We start from the raw sequence: 16199 nt of genomic DNA on the forward strand, positions 1-16199 counted from the left end.
CCTTCCTTCCCCCTTGTTATTTAAAGCTGCGAACTAAATCTCATCCACAAAGTGGTGACTGTTTTCTTCCCTCACCAGTCACCACAAGCAACTATTCTGATGGATCCTAATGAGAGAGAAGTAATACAAAGGAAGACAAGACACAGATAAAGGAACATATACCCCCGTACAACAGAAAGAAACCTTCTTCCACCGTCAAGCCTAGATTTTCTGTAAATGCACCTCAACAGTAGACCTCTTCAAATTATCCCATCCACAACAACTCTAGAAGGCAATTGGTGGAGAATAATGTCATCTCATCCCAGAGAGACTGGAAATTTCTTCTCTGATTTGATGAGGATAAATATAAAGTCCAGAATTCTCTTGTAGTCGAAGTCTCAGTCCATTCAGTGCAATCAGTTCAAAACTGTATGTGATGAGTCTGATGACATTTACGAGTGCCAAATTCTATACGTGTTCCCGCAGACGGTATTTTCCAATTGGAAAAACTCAACCATGTGAGCGTTTTTTTGCAAGGCTAACTATTAGGCTTGGTTATGTATTACAACAAAACAAACATGTGTTGTCTGGTAGATCGCCTCAACACTTCTCTATGATAATATCTTTGGCGCCACTTTCGTCCACAATTCAAAATGATGTAACATTGACCAGCCCAAACCAAACAAATAGTCAAAATGAATACTATTCCGACAAAAGCTTGAAGTGGAATTGACAACCCAGAACTTGGAAACTATTGACACAACCATCAGATTAAAATTCATACCAATTAGAGAGTTGATAACCCACTTCGTCCCAAAAGATCTTTCTAGGTGCAGAACTTGGCTTGTAAGCTTTGCCCTTGAATATCTGCTGGTTTCTCTCCAAAAAAATTCAGTGGCCAAAGGACTAGTTTCTATACTTCTACAACAATCGACAACTTCTTCATCTTAATTCTCCAAGACATAAGCTTGCCCTTAGCATTACAAAATTGAACCTAATGATCCAGGAGTAGTGAAAGGTATCAACCTCAAAGAGAGCACCGAAGGATAGAACAGCAAGAGGTATATAAAATCACTAACTGAAGTCTAAAAGAAACCTACTCAAATGTTCTTGAACGCATACTATTCAATTTTTTGTACAGACTACCATGGTATCTCCTAACAGTTGAGGTACATACGTACTGTCTATTTATTTCTCAGAGTTCCAAATAATCTTCCAGCTCAGAAGAATTTATTGATTCAGGATAGTTATACAAGTTTGTAAGAAATCCATTAACCACTTGACTATGTCACTATGTGAAGTAGTAATTGGTAATTTATATTTCTATCTTGAAGAGCACAAAAAGGATCACACAAGTTACAGTAATCTGATAATTTTTTTTGAAGTTGTTTGAGAATAGTTGAGATGTCTTGCCAACTACTCTTTTAGTTCTCATTTTCTCCAGTTTGTGTAAGTCACACGGATTAGAAGTACATAATAAACCTAGATTCTGGATATAGACACAGAGTAACTACTCTTAGAGTCTTAGTATCCAGTAATATCATAACATCGCTATCGATAGAAAGATATACAGTATGCATGATGCCGCTAGTATCCTTGATCTGATTTTGTTTAGCGAATAATTCTCAGCAATTTCTTCCTGCAGAATTATAATGTACGTGGTTATCATGATTTGGAAAGAGAAAACCATGAATCTCAAGGTCGATCCTCTACGTAAAGGCCATTTAGTAATTTCTAGTTATCTAAGTAAAACCGTGCTTTAACCTGTGTTTTCAAATCACGTTGTGAGTTGTGACATCCATTATATACTTTATTTTTCCGGATCATTCAATATTAAAGCTATTAAGCGTCTTGTTAAAATTCAATTAATTTCTGAAAGAAGTTTACACTCAAATTTAACTATAAGAGCCGCTTAAAATCTGCAGAAAATAACAGGATAAGGATCAAAATTTCTAATAATAAACCAGCTAAAACTTTTCATGAATAGTACAGTACCTCAGTTTTTGAATCTACTCCATAAATGCAGAAAACATTTTTCAAAGGTGGCCTGTCCCAAGGAGTGAGTGGATTTAAAACAGGATCTCCGTGATATGACCTGGAAAAAAACACAAGAGAAATAATAGCTCCAGGAAAGGAAAGGAATTGGGAAATTAGGAAAGAAAATGTTCACGAATTCTCCAACCATGTGAATACCAAGGTTTGACACTAGACAGAGCAAATCTAAAAAGAGCATCCTACCCTTCAGCAAAATCTTGGCTTACTTCATGTAAACCTTCTCAGAACCAGTAAACAACAGGGTTCCAAAAAGACCTACTTCTAGCAGAACCTTACATTGTGTATCCAAGGGTATTTGAGCATTGGAGAGCTCCAAATGAACAAATAAATACCAATGGGTACACCATGTAGTTAGTGAGGGATAGAGATAGATCACGTCTCTAACTATGTCAAAATAAAAATAAAACAAAAATAGCTCGTAACATAAGCTTACTTTTGCAACTGATGCAAAAGTCTTTTACTATCTGGGTCATAGTCCTCTATTGCTTTAAAGAAGGTTCCATCTGCTACTTCTCGAGCATTGAAGGATAATTGGGTTGGAAGACTGCATTCCATACTTGTATTCTCCATAACATCCAGTACAGATGGATAAGCATCAGAACCTGATAATACATTAAGAAGACCATATTAAATTTTACTTCAAAATGATTAAGAATCGTTCCATCTTTCACAAACTAATAGGTACGAGCATTAGAAGTCTTACTGTGAAAGGAAGGGATTTCAATGTTGATAAGATTTGTAGGCCACCCCGAATAGTTTCTCTTAAACTCCTCTTCTTCACAGTGATAGGCATGATGAGCTTCTTTGCCTTTATCAGAAAAGTGCTTCCAATATTTATCCTCTGTTTTACAGTATTTTGAAAATGGTAACATCCACGTCGATGAACCAAAAGAATTGAACATTAAACGAGCAGTTCCCTATATGGAAGATCATATTATTAGGTCAGAATCAATAACATATCTTTTTACAATCAAGGAGTGCATGAACAAGAATATAAGAACCATTTACAAGTTTAACATTTAAGGCTCAGCCATCCAGAACATCGTGACAGATTGCAGAATAGGTATTGTATTCACGAGTCTTTCGGGTACAGAGTAATGCTCCGTGCTTAGGTGCAATTGTGTGGGAGTTTTTCCAGCGTTATCATTGAATGATGTACAGCGCGATTTGCCCAAAATCTTAGTTTCATTAGCTTCTATAGGACTCTGTTTTACGGGACCATTTAGTTCAGGGTATCAGGAAAGGAAAAGGTAATTGACCCAATGACCCTACAACTCCCTTTCTAAATGTTTGGTTAACTCATGTTCCATTCCCTTTCTGGATGTTTTGATAAATGGATTTTTAACCATTTTCCCTCTGATTGCCCCCCTTCCCCTGCTGACCCCTAGAGTTCCAAACTTCCAAACCATACCCAAGTTTCCTGTCTGCCTCTGCAACTATCGACATTCTAAACAACTACACCTCTCCTCACAACCATGATGAAACCTTTAGAACACCAATACTCTCATGTACACCATTATTCCGTTTTAACCAACCACCATTGTCACAGCCATGGTTCCACTACTACACCCCCACCATTCTCACCCCCGTACCAATAACCACCACCCGAAGAGTACGCCCTTGAATCTTGTTAAGATTCTCTCATACTTTGTCTGCCTTTCTCATTCAACTCAGCGCAATATATATGCTAATTACCAGTGTATAAAAAGGCGCGAAAAGGTGCGCCTAAGCTCTAAGGCGCAAGGCGTTTGGAGCCATCGCCTTTTATTGTCTGGGCTAGGCTGTTTTGATGAGGCGCACCTAAGGCGCAAAAAAGCGCACCAAGGCGCACCTTGAGGCGCAATAAGGCGCACCTCCTGAGGAAAACACCATTTTTTCACATTTTATTTTACTTTTTATTAGGGCGCCTCATTGCCGAAAGCACTAGGAACTCCAAATCGCCTTGGTGCGCCTTGAGCCTTTTTATTCATTGCTAATTACAACAAGAACAGTGGGTCAATCTCAGATTATTTTTCTTGTTTGCTTACAATGTTAACCAGCAGAAGCATAATGGTGAAAAGATTGAAGATTACACGGTCGTTGAGAAAGTACTTCGATCAATAAAAAAATTAATCATGTATTACCTGCAATAGAAGAATCCAAAGACATTTATACATTATCAATGAAGAGCTTCTTGGATAGCTTCAGGTGCATGAACAAAGAATTATGAAAAATGATGGACCTGCTATAATAGAACAAGCACCTGAATTTGTCATTAAATGAACAAAGATGTGGAAATCGATGAGGCGGTAGAGGTCATGGTAACCACCAACCTCGCAACCAATATAATGAGAAAAAAATTTGCCATGGAAGAGGGTCAAACAGAGGAAAGAGTTTCAACGAACGTGGTAAGACAAAAGACATTCAGTGCTATAATTGTCAAAAATATGGACATTATGCATCTGAATGTTGGAGCAAACAAAAGCATCAGGGAAATCGTTAGAATTTTGGTGAACATCAAAAAACAATGAAGAAAGTCATACATTGTTGCTAGAACACGAAGAAGCTAGCAATCAAAAAGATATGTGGTTTTTTTGATTCGAAGCTAGTAACCACATGTGTGGAAGAAAAGAATTATTTATCGATCTTGATGAGAAGATCCAAGGTAATGTTAGTTTGGGAAATTCATCTAAACTACAAGTTGAACAACAACAACAACAAATCCTTAGTCCCAAAATGTTTTGGGGTCGGCTAACATGAATCGTCGTAGAAGATCGTCAATGTCACCAACCAGACCAGAAAGGAACGGGAAGTTAAAAGAATAAACAAGAAAGAGGGAGAAAGTGGAATTAATTGAAAGTAAGATAAGAGGAAAATATATATTACAGAAAAAATAAGTAATATATATATATAGATATATATATATATATATATTACAGAAAAAATTATAAGGGATAATAAAAATAAGTGAAGCTTAAAATAAATAAATAAGTAAAATAAGTACATTTCAAAATAGCATATAAAAATAAAATACGAATTATGCTCAAGTCGAAGGTAAAGGAAAAATACGAATTTGCCTTATATGAAGACTAATATACTCAGTATTGGACAACTTCTTGAAAAGGGATATATTGTGCGAATGGAGGACAATAATCTTCTTTTCAAAGACAAAGGTGGACAATAATCTTCTTCTCAAAGACAAAGGTGGAAGACTTATTGCTCAACTGAAAATGGTGAAGAATCGCATGTTCCCGCTGCAACTTAACACCGAGGTACAAAAGTGCTTTATGGTGTCATAGAAAATGAGTCATGGAAATGGCATATACGTTTTGGGCATTTGCATTTCAATGGACTAAAATCTTGCAATCAAAGAACATGGTTCATGGATTGCCTACCATTGAAGACCCTAATCAAGTTTGTGAAATATGCATTAGAAAGCAAGCTAGACTTCCGTTCCAGAAGGAATTCTCATGGAGAGCGAAAGCACCATTAGAATTGGTACACATAGATATTTTATCACCTTTATTGATGATTATAGCAGGAAATTGTGGGATGATTATAGCAGGAAAGGGAAGCAAAGAAGGTCGTAAGAGAGGCTAGAGTAAAGGTGAATCGGGATCTTTACGCAAGATTGGATACAAAAGAAGGGGAAAAAGACATCTATAGACTTGCTCGAATGAGAGATAGAAAGACGCGAGACATCGGGAGGATTAAATGTGTGAAAGATGTTTATCAAAAAGTTTTGGTGGGAGATAAGGAAATCAAGGATAGATGGAGGTTCTACTTTGTTAACTTGTTCAACGGGGATCAAGGGCGCGATATTGGGGATACAAATATCCCTCGGGATATAGTTAACCTAGACTTTATGCGAAGAATTCAAAAGAGAGAAGTCGAAATGGCACTGAAAAAGATGGGTCGCAAGACGGCAGTGGGGCCCGATGGTGTACCTATCGAAGTCTGGAGATGTTTGGGAGACAGAGGGGTTGTATGGTTAACAACTCTTTTCAACAAGATTTGGGGAAGTAATAGGATGCCAGTAGAGTGGAGGAAAAGTACTATCATCCCCTTGTACAAGAATAAGGGTGATGTCCAGGATTGTGCCAACTATCGAGGAATCAAACTAATGAGTCATACTATGACACCTTGGGAGCGGATTATTGAGCAAAGATTGAGGAGAACTGTGAAAATTTCGGAAAACTAATTTGGATTTATGCCTGGGAGATCGACTATGGAGGCCATTCATCTTATAAGGCAACTAATGGAGAATTATCGGGATAAGAAGAAGGATTTACATATGGTTTCATTGATTTGGAGAAGGCGTATGATAAGGTACCAAGGGAAATTCTTTGGTGGGCATTAAGTAGGACAGGAATTCCGAGGAAGTATATTGATATCATCAAGGACATGTATGAGGGAGTTAGCACGAGTGTGAGAACTAGTGTTGGTAAGACCGAAGAATTCCCCATTACGATTGGAGTGCATCAAGGTTCCGCACTTAGCCCGTTTCTTTTTGCTATAGTCATGGACGAATTGACGAGGTCAATCCAAGATGGTATACACTGGTGCATGATGTTTGCAGATGATATTGTGTTGATTGATGAAACAAAAGAAGGAGTGGAAAGTAAGTTGGAGTTATGGAGACAAACTTTGGAATCTCGGGGTTTTAGGCTGAGTAGAAACAAAACGGAATATATGGAGTGTAAGTTTAGTGGAGTCCAAGATAGAGAGACCCGGTGGATTACCTTAGATGGGAAAATTGTCCAAGACTCTGAAATGTTCCGTTATTTAGGATCTATTATCCAAAAGGATGGAGAATTGGATGGCGATGTGGCCCACAGAATCAAAGCAGGTTGGTTGAAGTGGAAAGGTGCCACAGGGTTCCTATGTGATTCAGGCATGCCCCAAAGATTGAAGGGAAAATTTTACCGCACGGCAATTCGACCGGCTTTTTTATACGACACGGAATGCTGGGCAGTGAAACATTGTCACGTGCACAAGATGAATGTGGCGGAGATGCGCATGTGACGTTGGATGTGTGGGCATACAAGAAATGATCGTTTGAGGAATGAGATTATTAGGAAGAAAGTAGGGTTTGCACCGATTGAGTTTAAGATGATGGAAAATCGTTTAAGATGGTTTGGGTATGTAAGCAGAAGATCAAGTGATGCCCCGGTTAGGAGGATAGAAGGGTGGCAAAGTGATAGAATTGCAAGGGGTAGGGGAAGACCTAAGAAAACTTGGAGGAATGTGATTGAGCACGATATGAGCTTTCTTGGGATCGAGGAAAATATGGCGTTGGATAGGACAGAGTGGAGGGAGAGAATATATATTGATGACTTCATTTGACTTATACAACTTTCATGTTTCTGTTTCTTTCTATTTTTTTTATTTTTTTTTATTTTTATTTTTTGGCAAATTCAACCTTTTATAACCACTTTTTTGCAAAAAATAACCTTTTATGAATTTTTTTGCAAAAACAGACCTAAAAGTAAAAATAATTTGCAAAAGGCAGTCTTTTCCCATTTTCAAGGCGTTGACCTTAAATTCTCCGGTTTGACTTGGCATGTGATGGTCACGTGAGGCCGGTTTTTCTTATTTCTACCTTTTTCCCTCCATTTTTCCTCCCATATAAAACCCACTCCCTTAAAACCTAAAAAAAAAACTTCTGGAAAGACAAAAAGAAGGTGAAGGAACGCCTTTAATGAAGCTCTGCAAACAACGAACCTCCATTGAATGCTGTAAGTCATTCAATTCCAAACGTCACTTTCTTCAGCTACTTAAAATGATGTTTAATTTCCATTTTTGGGTAAAATTTCTGTACTTTTTGCACTCATTTTATTTCGTTTTCGGCTCTGAATTTTCTTGCTTTGCTGTACTTCAATGGCACCCAAAAAAGGAAAGAGGAAGGCATCAACATCAAGGGAAAGGAGGAAGAAAACGACAGAGTTGATTAATTTCGGGAATAACAGACTAATTGAAATTTGGGGGAAAAAACCCTAATTTTCCTACATTGAAATTAGACAAAATTAATGAACAAAACTTACCAAAAATTAGTGGTAGAGTGTCGAAAATCACTTAGTATAGCAACAATCTACCAATTTCATTCAAATGATAAAGCAAGAAGAGAGGAAATTTTTTTGGGTGGAGGATGAAGAACAGAGAGAAGGGAGGGAAAGTGGATGTTGTAATTTTTGGGTTTTATTTTGGCTCCAAATGGGTTTAAGTGAGAAAAAGGGAGGGAAGTGGGTGCAAGAAGTAAAAACGTGAGAGTCAAGCCGGAAAAATGAAAGTCAATGCCTGAAAATGCCAAAAGGCTGTCTTTTGCAAATTATTTTTACTTTTAGGTATGTTTTTGCAAAAAAAAAAATTATAAAAGGTTGTTTTTTGCAAAAAAAATGGTTATAAAAGGTTGTTTTTGGCAAATTTACCTTATTTTTTATTTTATTTTTAAAATTCTTTAAATTTTTTTAATTTCACATTCTATTTTGAAATGTACTTATTTTACTTATTCATTTATTTTAAACTTTACTTATTTTTATTATCTCTTACAATATTTCTTCTATAATGTATATACATTTTTCTCTTATCTTACTTTCATTTATTCCACTTTCTCTTCCTTGTTTTATTCTTTTTACTACCTGCTCCTTTCTGATTTGATTGGTGACAATGACGATCTCCTACGACGATTCATGTTAGCCGACCCCAAATCATTTTGGGACTAAGGCTTTGTTGTTGTTGTTGTAAAAAGACGCTACATAACTTCATAAGTGCAGAGGGAAAAAACACTAACCCTAAGATGTTTCCCTTCCAGTAGCCGTCACTTTCCCATCCAACTTCACTTTCTCTCCCATCCTCCCTTATTCTAAAACATACTCCATCAATGAAAATCTAATTAGCATCTACTTCTTCATTTTCCCGATCTGTGAGGAGTTGGCACGGGAAAAGTTGGCTAGTTCTTTATTTTCTCTCTCCTCCTTTTTTTTCTATTTGATTATTTAATCTTGTAAATTGTAATGGGGTTTATTTCATTGAAATAGATAGAGATGTTGAATTATAGGGTAAATTCGATGTTCACTTATCGTTTCTTAGAAGAAAATTTCACGCTCTACAATGGTTGTTTATGGTGATGAGAAGAGCAGTGGGTATTTGATGAGGTTGAAGTGAGTAAATATTATTTATACTTTTCATAAAAAAAAATCAAAACATTTCCATCCGGTCAAAAATCTGAAATGTTCGGAAAAATCAGGTCTGGACCGGTCTAGTCCGGAATTATTCCGGACCGGTCTCCGGACACGGAAAATAGTAGATATCGGTTCCGTTCAACTCCGGCTCCGGTCCGGACCGGTCCGGACTTGGACCGTTGCACAGTTCTGATAAGTTCAGTTGAGTTCAGATAATATAAGTTCAAAAGAAAAAAAAAGAAAAAAATTCCAGACATTTTATCACAAATAAGTTTTTTCAGATAAAATAAGTTTAGATAAGTTAAGTTAAGTTCAGATAAGTTTTGTTAAGTTCATATAAGTTCAAATAAGTTCAGATAATATAAGTCGGACAAAATAAGTCGAATAGAACGGAGCATAATTATCCCATATGGAAAAGAAGAGGGAGTATAACTAACATATAAGATTGGGGTTTGGCGTGGACTCGATCACCTCCACCCTAAAAATTTGCCACATCCAATTCCACCACTTTCATCACTTCGTAATATTCCCTCTTGCCAACGAGAACCACATATTTACCTCTTCATAGGCCGTCAAGCACAAGCCAGAAGTTGCTGCTAAAGGTGCTCTACCACGCCATATCGCCAAACCCATCGCACCGCACCACCAACAATTTTCACTTATCCATATTCAATCTCCCCGCTGCTATTGCCTTCTTCACCATGACCTCCCAATAGGGAGGGGGAGAGAGAGGGGGGGGGGAGACTAGCAATTTGGAAATTTTGAGAGAAAAATACAATGTTTGTCCAATATGTTACTATTTTTAGCCCTACTACCTTCATACTTCTTTAACTCAAAACAAGTTTGCTTTAACTTTCTCAATACTCATTTCCCCAATTTCACTTCTTAAAAGTGGTATACGTAGCTTCACTTGGGCCCTGCTACCACAGAAACTCAAACTACTTTGTTTAAGACTTTAAGTGGAAGACATGCTGTCATTTAAATCTTTACTCCACAACACCACTCTTGTATAACATAATTATTTCTTATTTACAAATATATACCAACATTTGCTAAAAAGTTAACTTGACATCTACACTCTAACAGATTTAGCCTTCCTATTCATTCCTCTTGTTAACTTCGATGCATAGAGTAGAAACCCTTGGTACACTCGTGTGTTGAACTTCTCGGATATATGTAATCTTGTGGACCCCCAAACAGGAACAATTTTATTGTGCCTCGGAGTAAAGATTATGAGCTTAAGTTTCCATTTGCCTTTTTTCAATGTGATGAATAAGAAGCAAACTATTTGACCTTAAGCTAGAAAATGAATTGTAAAAAGGATATTATCAAGCCACTAAATGCTAAAGGGGAGTCTTAAGCACATTGTAGAGACACCAGAAACAACAACGTAGTAAAATTACGCTTAATACTATACCTAGGAGCTTAAAGCAAAAGAAGGAGAAAAACCTCGGAAATTGGAACCCCAAAGGTGAATCCAGAAAGTGCAGCCTTGATTGTTTCAGTTGCACCAAGAAAAGGGGATCCTGCAGAAACACAAAACCATTCACATACATGCACAACTGCACATTGATTACTTCTTTCAGACGGTTAAAGCAAGCTTACCAACAGCAAAATAGGCATGGATGTGCTTATCCAGCCAATTCATATACTCTTTTGGAGCTACCTCAAGCTTTAACCACTCTAGAAAGTAACGAAAAACAAGGTTTCCTAGTGAATGAGCAAATACTAATGAGGGGCCCCCGCGAAGTTTATAAGCAGTTTCAAAAGTCAGCCTGCAACTCAGTAGAAATGTAAAGATTAATATATAAAAAAGAAGGGAAAAGAGAACATAGACCAACTACCGAACAATTAAATTTTCAGGAATATTAACAGAGAACCACTTTCACTATCACTAACTTTCTACGAAGAGAAAAAACAATATCAAAGGACCAGATGCACCATTGGATTACACAACAGGAGTGAATTCCATATGAAACTAGTGCATGTATTGTGTAGCAAAAAAATGCACTCAAAATGAAAAGCTGATAGCTTCTCAAACTGGAAAATAGGTAGGGCAAGAGAACAAACTGCAAGATTTTTTTTTAGAAAACTGAGCATGTTCTTTCTTACCCAAAATGCCCATAAACTTTCTACGAAGAGAAAAAATATTATCAAAGGACCAGATGCACCATTGGATTACACAACAAGAGTGAATTCCATATGAAAGTGGTGCATGTATTGTGTAGCAAAAAAATGCACTCAAAATGGTTAGCTGATAGCTTCTCAAACTGGAAAATAGGTAGGGCAAGAGAACAAACTGCAAGAATTTTTTTTAGAAAACTTAGCATGTTCTTTCTTGCGCAAAATGCCCATAAATGCATAAGTGATTATGGCTTCTCTATGGGAGCGGGAAATAGAAGAAAAAATTCACATCCCCTCCACATCTTAGTCAGGGACCTCAGGGTATAAGGTTATACAAACAGATTGAAGAGTTTTAGTTATCCCTTTGGTATTTCAAACTAAAAGTAAGACTGCATTAATAATTCAAAGTAATAAATAATTATGAATTGTGTAAAAGATAATATGGAATTGTAAAGTTAGTTAAGTGGAAAAATAATAAGGATTGAATGGCGTAGTAATGAACGAACTATAAAGCAAGTGTCCAGAATATGCTGCAAAAAATTGAAATTTTCCCAACAGTTTAGTATTTAACCAAAAAAATTATAGTAAGTAGTGCTCCATTTAATTTCATAATCCAGTACTGACAAGTGAGAACCAAATCCAGGAGAGAAAGAGGAAACTGGAGAGGGCCCTGGTCCAGGACCCTAGTTCTATATATGACAATACACCCATATTTCGGAACAACATTTACAGGATCATACTGGTTGACAAAAGGCAGCAGCAACAGGAAAATTACAATCAACTACAATGTTACTTTAGTTTCATAATGATCTGACTGTACATAATTTTTTCCCACTCATTTTGCATTTGACAAGCACATTTAGCATGGGAGGTCTATCCACCTATTATCAAAGCTTAACTGACAAAGTACACAAGCACACACACAAAAAAGTTGGTGGCCCAGACAAACCATCAATAACAAATAGTGTGTGCATGAAATTATAGGATGTGTACAAACTTGAGTTTGTGGAAGTAAAGGTCTCGCTCCTCAAGTTTCGATGGTGATAATCTCCAATCATAAGGAACAGCAATTATTGCATTGGCCTCTATACCAAACTCAATACACCACTTGACCCATTCTTTCCACACAGAAGAGAGAGGACCTGACAAAAAGATCATTCATTCGTTGAAAATAGATTATTAAGAGAACAAATTTTCTCGGTATGAAAATTCATGAAACAGAAAACAATGAACAAGCAGCTCAGTTACAATGATTGTCACGTATATTTCAAATTGCAGACTTAGTATGTGTTTGGTCAAGCTTCTAGAGCAGTTTCTAGGAGTGAGAAGTAGAAAATAGCCAAACATGGGTAAAGTGAGAAATAGGAAATAGCTCCTAGAAGCCCAAACTAGCTTCTAAAGGCTTGAGATAGAAGCTCCAAAATGAAGCTTGTCTATTGACTTCGCGGGAGCTATTATCTCCATTTAATAAACCTTTGTTTTTGGACAGCATTGCCCCTCTTAATAGAAAAATTGACCCCTTGTCCCTCATAGAAGTAATAAATAAATAAATAAACCGTTGTCTCCATTACGCCTGATCCTTCTCCATTTCTCTCTGCTCTCTACCACCTCTCCTGCTTGCTGCTGCAATTCTCTAACAACGTCCCACCTGTGACCGATGAATACATCACCCTTCCGTCCACCCCTAAATTCTACAAAGAGCAGCACTTTGTAAGGTTAATCCAATAATTTTTTTGTAGAACTATTTTAGTGGAGTAGTGGATCCGTGTTTATGGGATTATGATACTATCAAAACGACTAGCTAGGTTTGTTGTTCTAGTGCTCCGTAATATAAATATGGATGTAAATGGAACTAATTGATGAAATGCAAGCAAGATTATGATTCTATCAAAACAATTTTTCAGCTTTCTTTTTATTCTCCAAGTTTATTCATGTTAATGAATGATTAAGTATGGAGTATGTCCGACACAGCATTACATCTTCCTTAATAAATCAAGGGTTGTAATAGCATGTCTATTCTAGTCTTCGTTGTGTAATGTTGAACATATTCAACTTTTGGTTATATTGACTTGGATATCTATACTTTTATTTCCAATTAAATAAATATTTCGTTTCAACAAAATTATTGATGCAACGTGCTGAAAATCTTATTTTTAGATAAAATTTATGTATATGATATGATCTACAATAAACTTAGACACCTCAAACAAAATTATAATACAAACAATAAATAATGGACCAAACTACTTCTAAGAAATACTTCTAAAATTGTGGCCTAACACCCTCAGAATTTCTCTAGAAACAGTTGATGGGAAACTACTTCTAGAAAACAGAAACCGTTTTCTAGAAGCTCGGCCAAACACGCCCTTAATGCTTGTTTGGTTGCAAGCAAATATAGGGGAAAGTAATTATTTTTCATGTTGTTTGGTTTATACAAAATAGATGAAATGGGAGATGGGAAACCTCCTTGGGAAGTTGACATTCCCATGGGAGATGGGAAGTGGCTTGGCCGCCCTCCCCTTGAGTCACAGTCCCCATGACAATTCCTAGGAAGTATGAATGTCTTATTTCAACCAAACAAGAGTATGCCAATTCCTAAGAAGTTCACAAAGGAAGTAATTTCCTGGGAAAAGGCTTTTGCCATGGGAATTTAATTCATGTGTTAACTAAACAAGCACTTATATTAGGTCAAGTTGAGCCTAAAACATGTTTGTGTACCAACTTAAACACTGGTCTAAAAGGAAGTCAGGAGGTTAATGGTTCACACCTCTAAAAAAAACTTGCTCATATGTGGCTATTCTTCTTTCTGATTGGGAAAACCACTAAGAATGGTTGACCAAGAAACATAGCCACATATTCATGTCCCATAATGTTTCCCCATCAGAAATTTGCATATCTACAGGAATCGTTATTATACAAAACAAGCTCCATTACACAAGACAATCTCTTTCACCACACACACACACATACACGCACAAGCATATATGGATAGAGATTGAACTATATAATAAATTATAGTGTACAAATATGTCAACTGTATACCTGTTATGTAACCTGGATCAAGTTCTGTTATTGCAGATAGTCCACTATCAGGCCTTGACTTGCATTCAGGGTGATCTGTCTGGTTGTAGGGCTCTAGCATAATACATTTGAGCCAGCAATTTACAGCGGAAAGCAACTGCAAATGAATACGAACGGTTTAGATCTCAAGTCATTATGTGCTCCTCTTTCTCTGCAGCTATCAAATGAACAAATCTGGGTGTTGTTCTGACCGACCAGAATTTGGTTCGATTGTTTGATAGAAAAGACATAATAGGAAACTTTATACTAGGCAACTAGTGACTCAAGATTAAATCTGGTTTGCAGAATTAAAAGACCGGGTTGATTACTGTAGTATACTACTCCCTCTATCCGAAGTTCATAGTCACATTGTCCCAACTCCATAATTGAGGTTTCTCCGTAATTTCACTAAAACCCCCTTTATCATAGTTGCCTTCTTTCCATACTCTCTCTATCACTCCATTTAAGTGGGGGTACGTTAGGCATCTAAGCATAGAACATTATTCAGGAAATGTATAGTATATGGAGAAGTTTTAATTAGGACCGAGGGAATATTTATCAACCACTGATTTGAAATTCGATTTAGCTAAGAGTTATCATAAATCAATATCAGTGTGATACTTGTTTCCCTTCCATAATTCTAATCTTTTACAAGTTAGAGAGTCAAGTATGAAGCCCGGCTAAAAGAGTCGTAGGGAGGTTCAGTAGTGCAGCAAGGAAAGGAAAATTTAAAGCATGCCCAAAGTGATGAATTTACTCCAAAATTTAGATTTCTTAACAAGAATAAACCACAAAATGTCCAGTAGACGAGTAAATAGTCATTCGCTAAGCCCTTACGGTCGAATTCCCTTCACATTAAGTAACCAGACACCTTTGAATTTCCATCATCGAGGATCATTACCCAATTACAATTTCTTCAATAGCAACACAAAAGAAAAATATTATACTTAGAGTAAAAATGTGAAGCAAGTAACACAGTTATAAAGAACCAATACAAAAAACCATCAAACAAACAGCTCAACCTCTAAACACATTCAAAAATCACAAGGATATTGCATTAAAAGCAAAACCCCATTATCTGATACAAAAATTAAAACAAAATGTTAAACCCAGAAATTGCTGTTCAAAATAAAACCTAAAAACACAATTCAAGCATATCCACTCATTTTAATGATCAAATGACAGGCAAAATCAAGAGAGAAATGCTCTAAAAGCAAAACCCAATAACCAAAACACATTATCATTGCAAGTTTGCAACCCAGAAACTGATACTCAAAATCAAAGCATACAACCCCAATTCATATATCAATTCACACAATATATTAATCAAATTAAAGGTAAATGCAAAACCATAGATTATAAAAAAAATATTACCTTGGTGGTATCAAGCCAGACCAAATCAAGAGGATTAAAATCAAGAGGAGAGTAAGGGCAATCAAGAATAGACCAAGCTCTCAACTGGGTAGAAGCAAATCCTGGGATTATTATACCAGATAATTTTTTGTAGTCTCCTTTAAACTCTTCTTCCCCATTAATTACTGTAAAACTTTTATGGAGAGTTCCTAAAATTAGAAATGTTAGGATTAGGCCTCGCATTTTGAGCTCCAACAAATGTGGAGCTGTCATTGGAGAGGAGATAGAAACTGGGAGATGATGGAGGGTTTAATGAGGGATTAGTAGTTTGGAATTTTCTGCCATTTATGCTGGAAATTTGCGGAAAGGTCGTTTTCGCAGTTGTAAATAGGAAATTATGACTTTGTGAGAACTTTTTGATTCTCACGTGTACTTTGTAATCTCTGTAATTCTGTGTTGTGTTTGAGG

The 16199-nt window shown here is 36.6% G+C and overlaps 1 protein-coding gene across 6 annotated transcripts in view; it reads right to left on the reverse strand.

Moving 5' to 3' along the window:
• Positions 1–16135, reverse strand: part of LOC110787079 (phospholipid--sterol O-acyltransferase) — a 32761-nt gene extending 16626 nt beyond the window's left edge. The window contains exons 1-9 of one of the 6 annotated variants that reach the window (XM_056830712.1): positions 15753–16132; positions 14361–14496; positions 12875–13009; positions 12316–12460; positions 10800–10969; positions 10644–10720; positions 2738–2951; positions 2468–2636; positions 1975–2074 (exon numbers count right to left, since the gene is read on the reverse strand). In XM_056830712.1, coding sequence (XP_056686690.1) covers positions 1975–2074; positions 2468–2636; positions 2738–2951; positions 10644–10720; positions 10800–10969; positions 12316–12460; positions 12875–13009; positions 14361–14496; positions 15753–16004 — 1398 coding nt within the window. In that variant the 5' untranslated portion in view covers positions 16005–16132. Of the gene's footprint in view, positions 1–1974; positions 2075–2467; positions 2637–2737; positions 2952–10643; positions 10721–10799; positions 10970–12315; positions 12461–12874; positions 13010–14360; positions 14497–15752 lie in introns of all 6 variants that reach the window. The other 5 variants (XM_021991648.2, XM_021991649.2, XM_056830713.1 and 2 more) reach the window with 5 other exon arrangements.
• Positions 16136–16199: the final 64 nt, after the last annotated feature.

Source organism: Spinacia oleracea, chromosome 6 (assembly GCF_020520425.1).
Source record: "Spinacia oleracea cultivar Varoflay chromosome 6, BTI_SOV_V1, whole genome shotgun sequence".
In the NCBI taxonomy this organism is placed as follows: domain Eukaryota; kingdom Viridiplantae; phylum Streptophyta; class Magnoliopsida; order Caryophyllales; family Amaranthaceae; genus Spinacia; species Spinacia oleracea.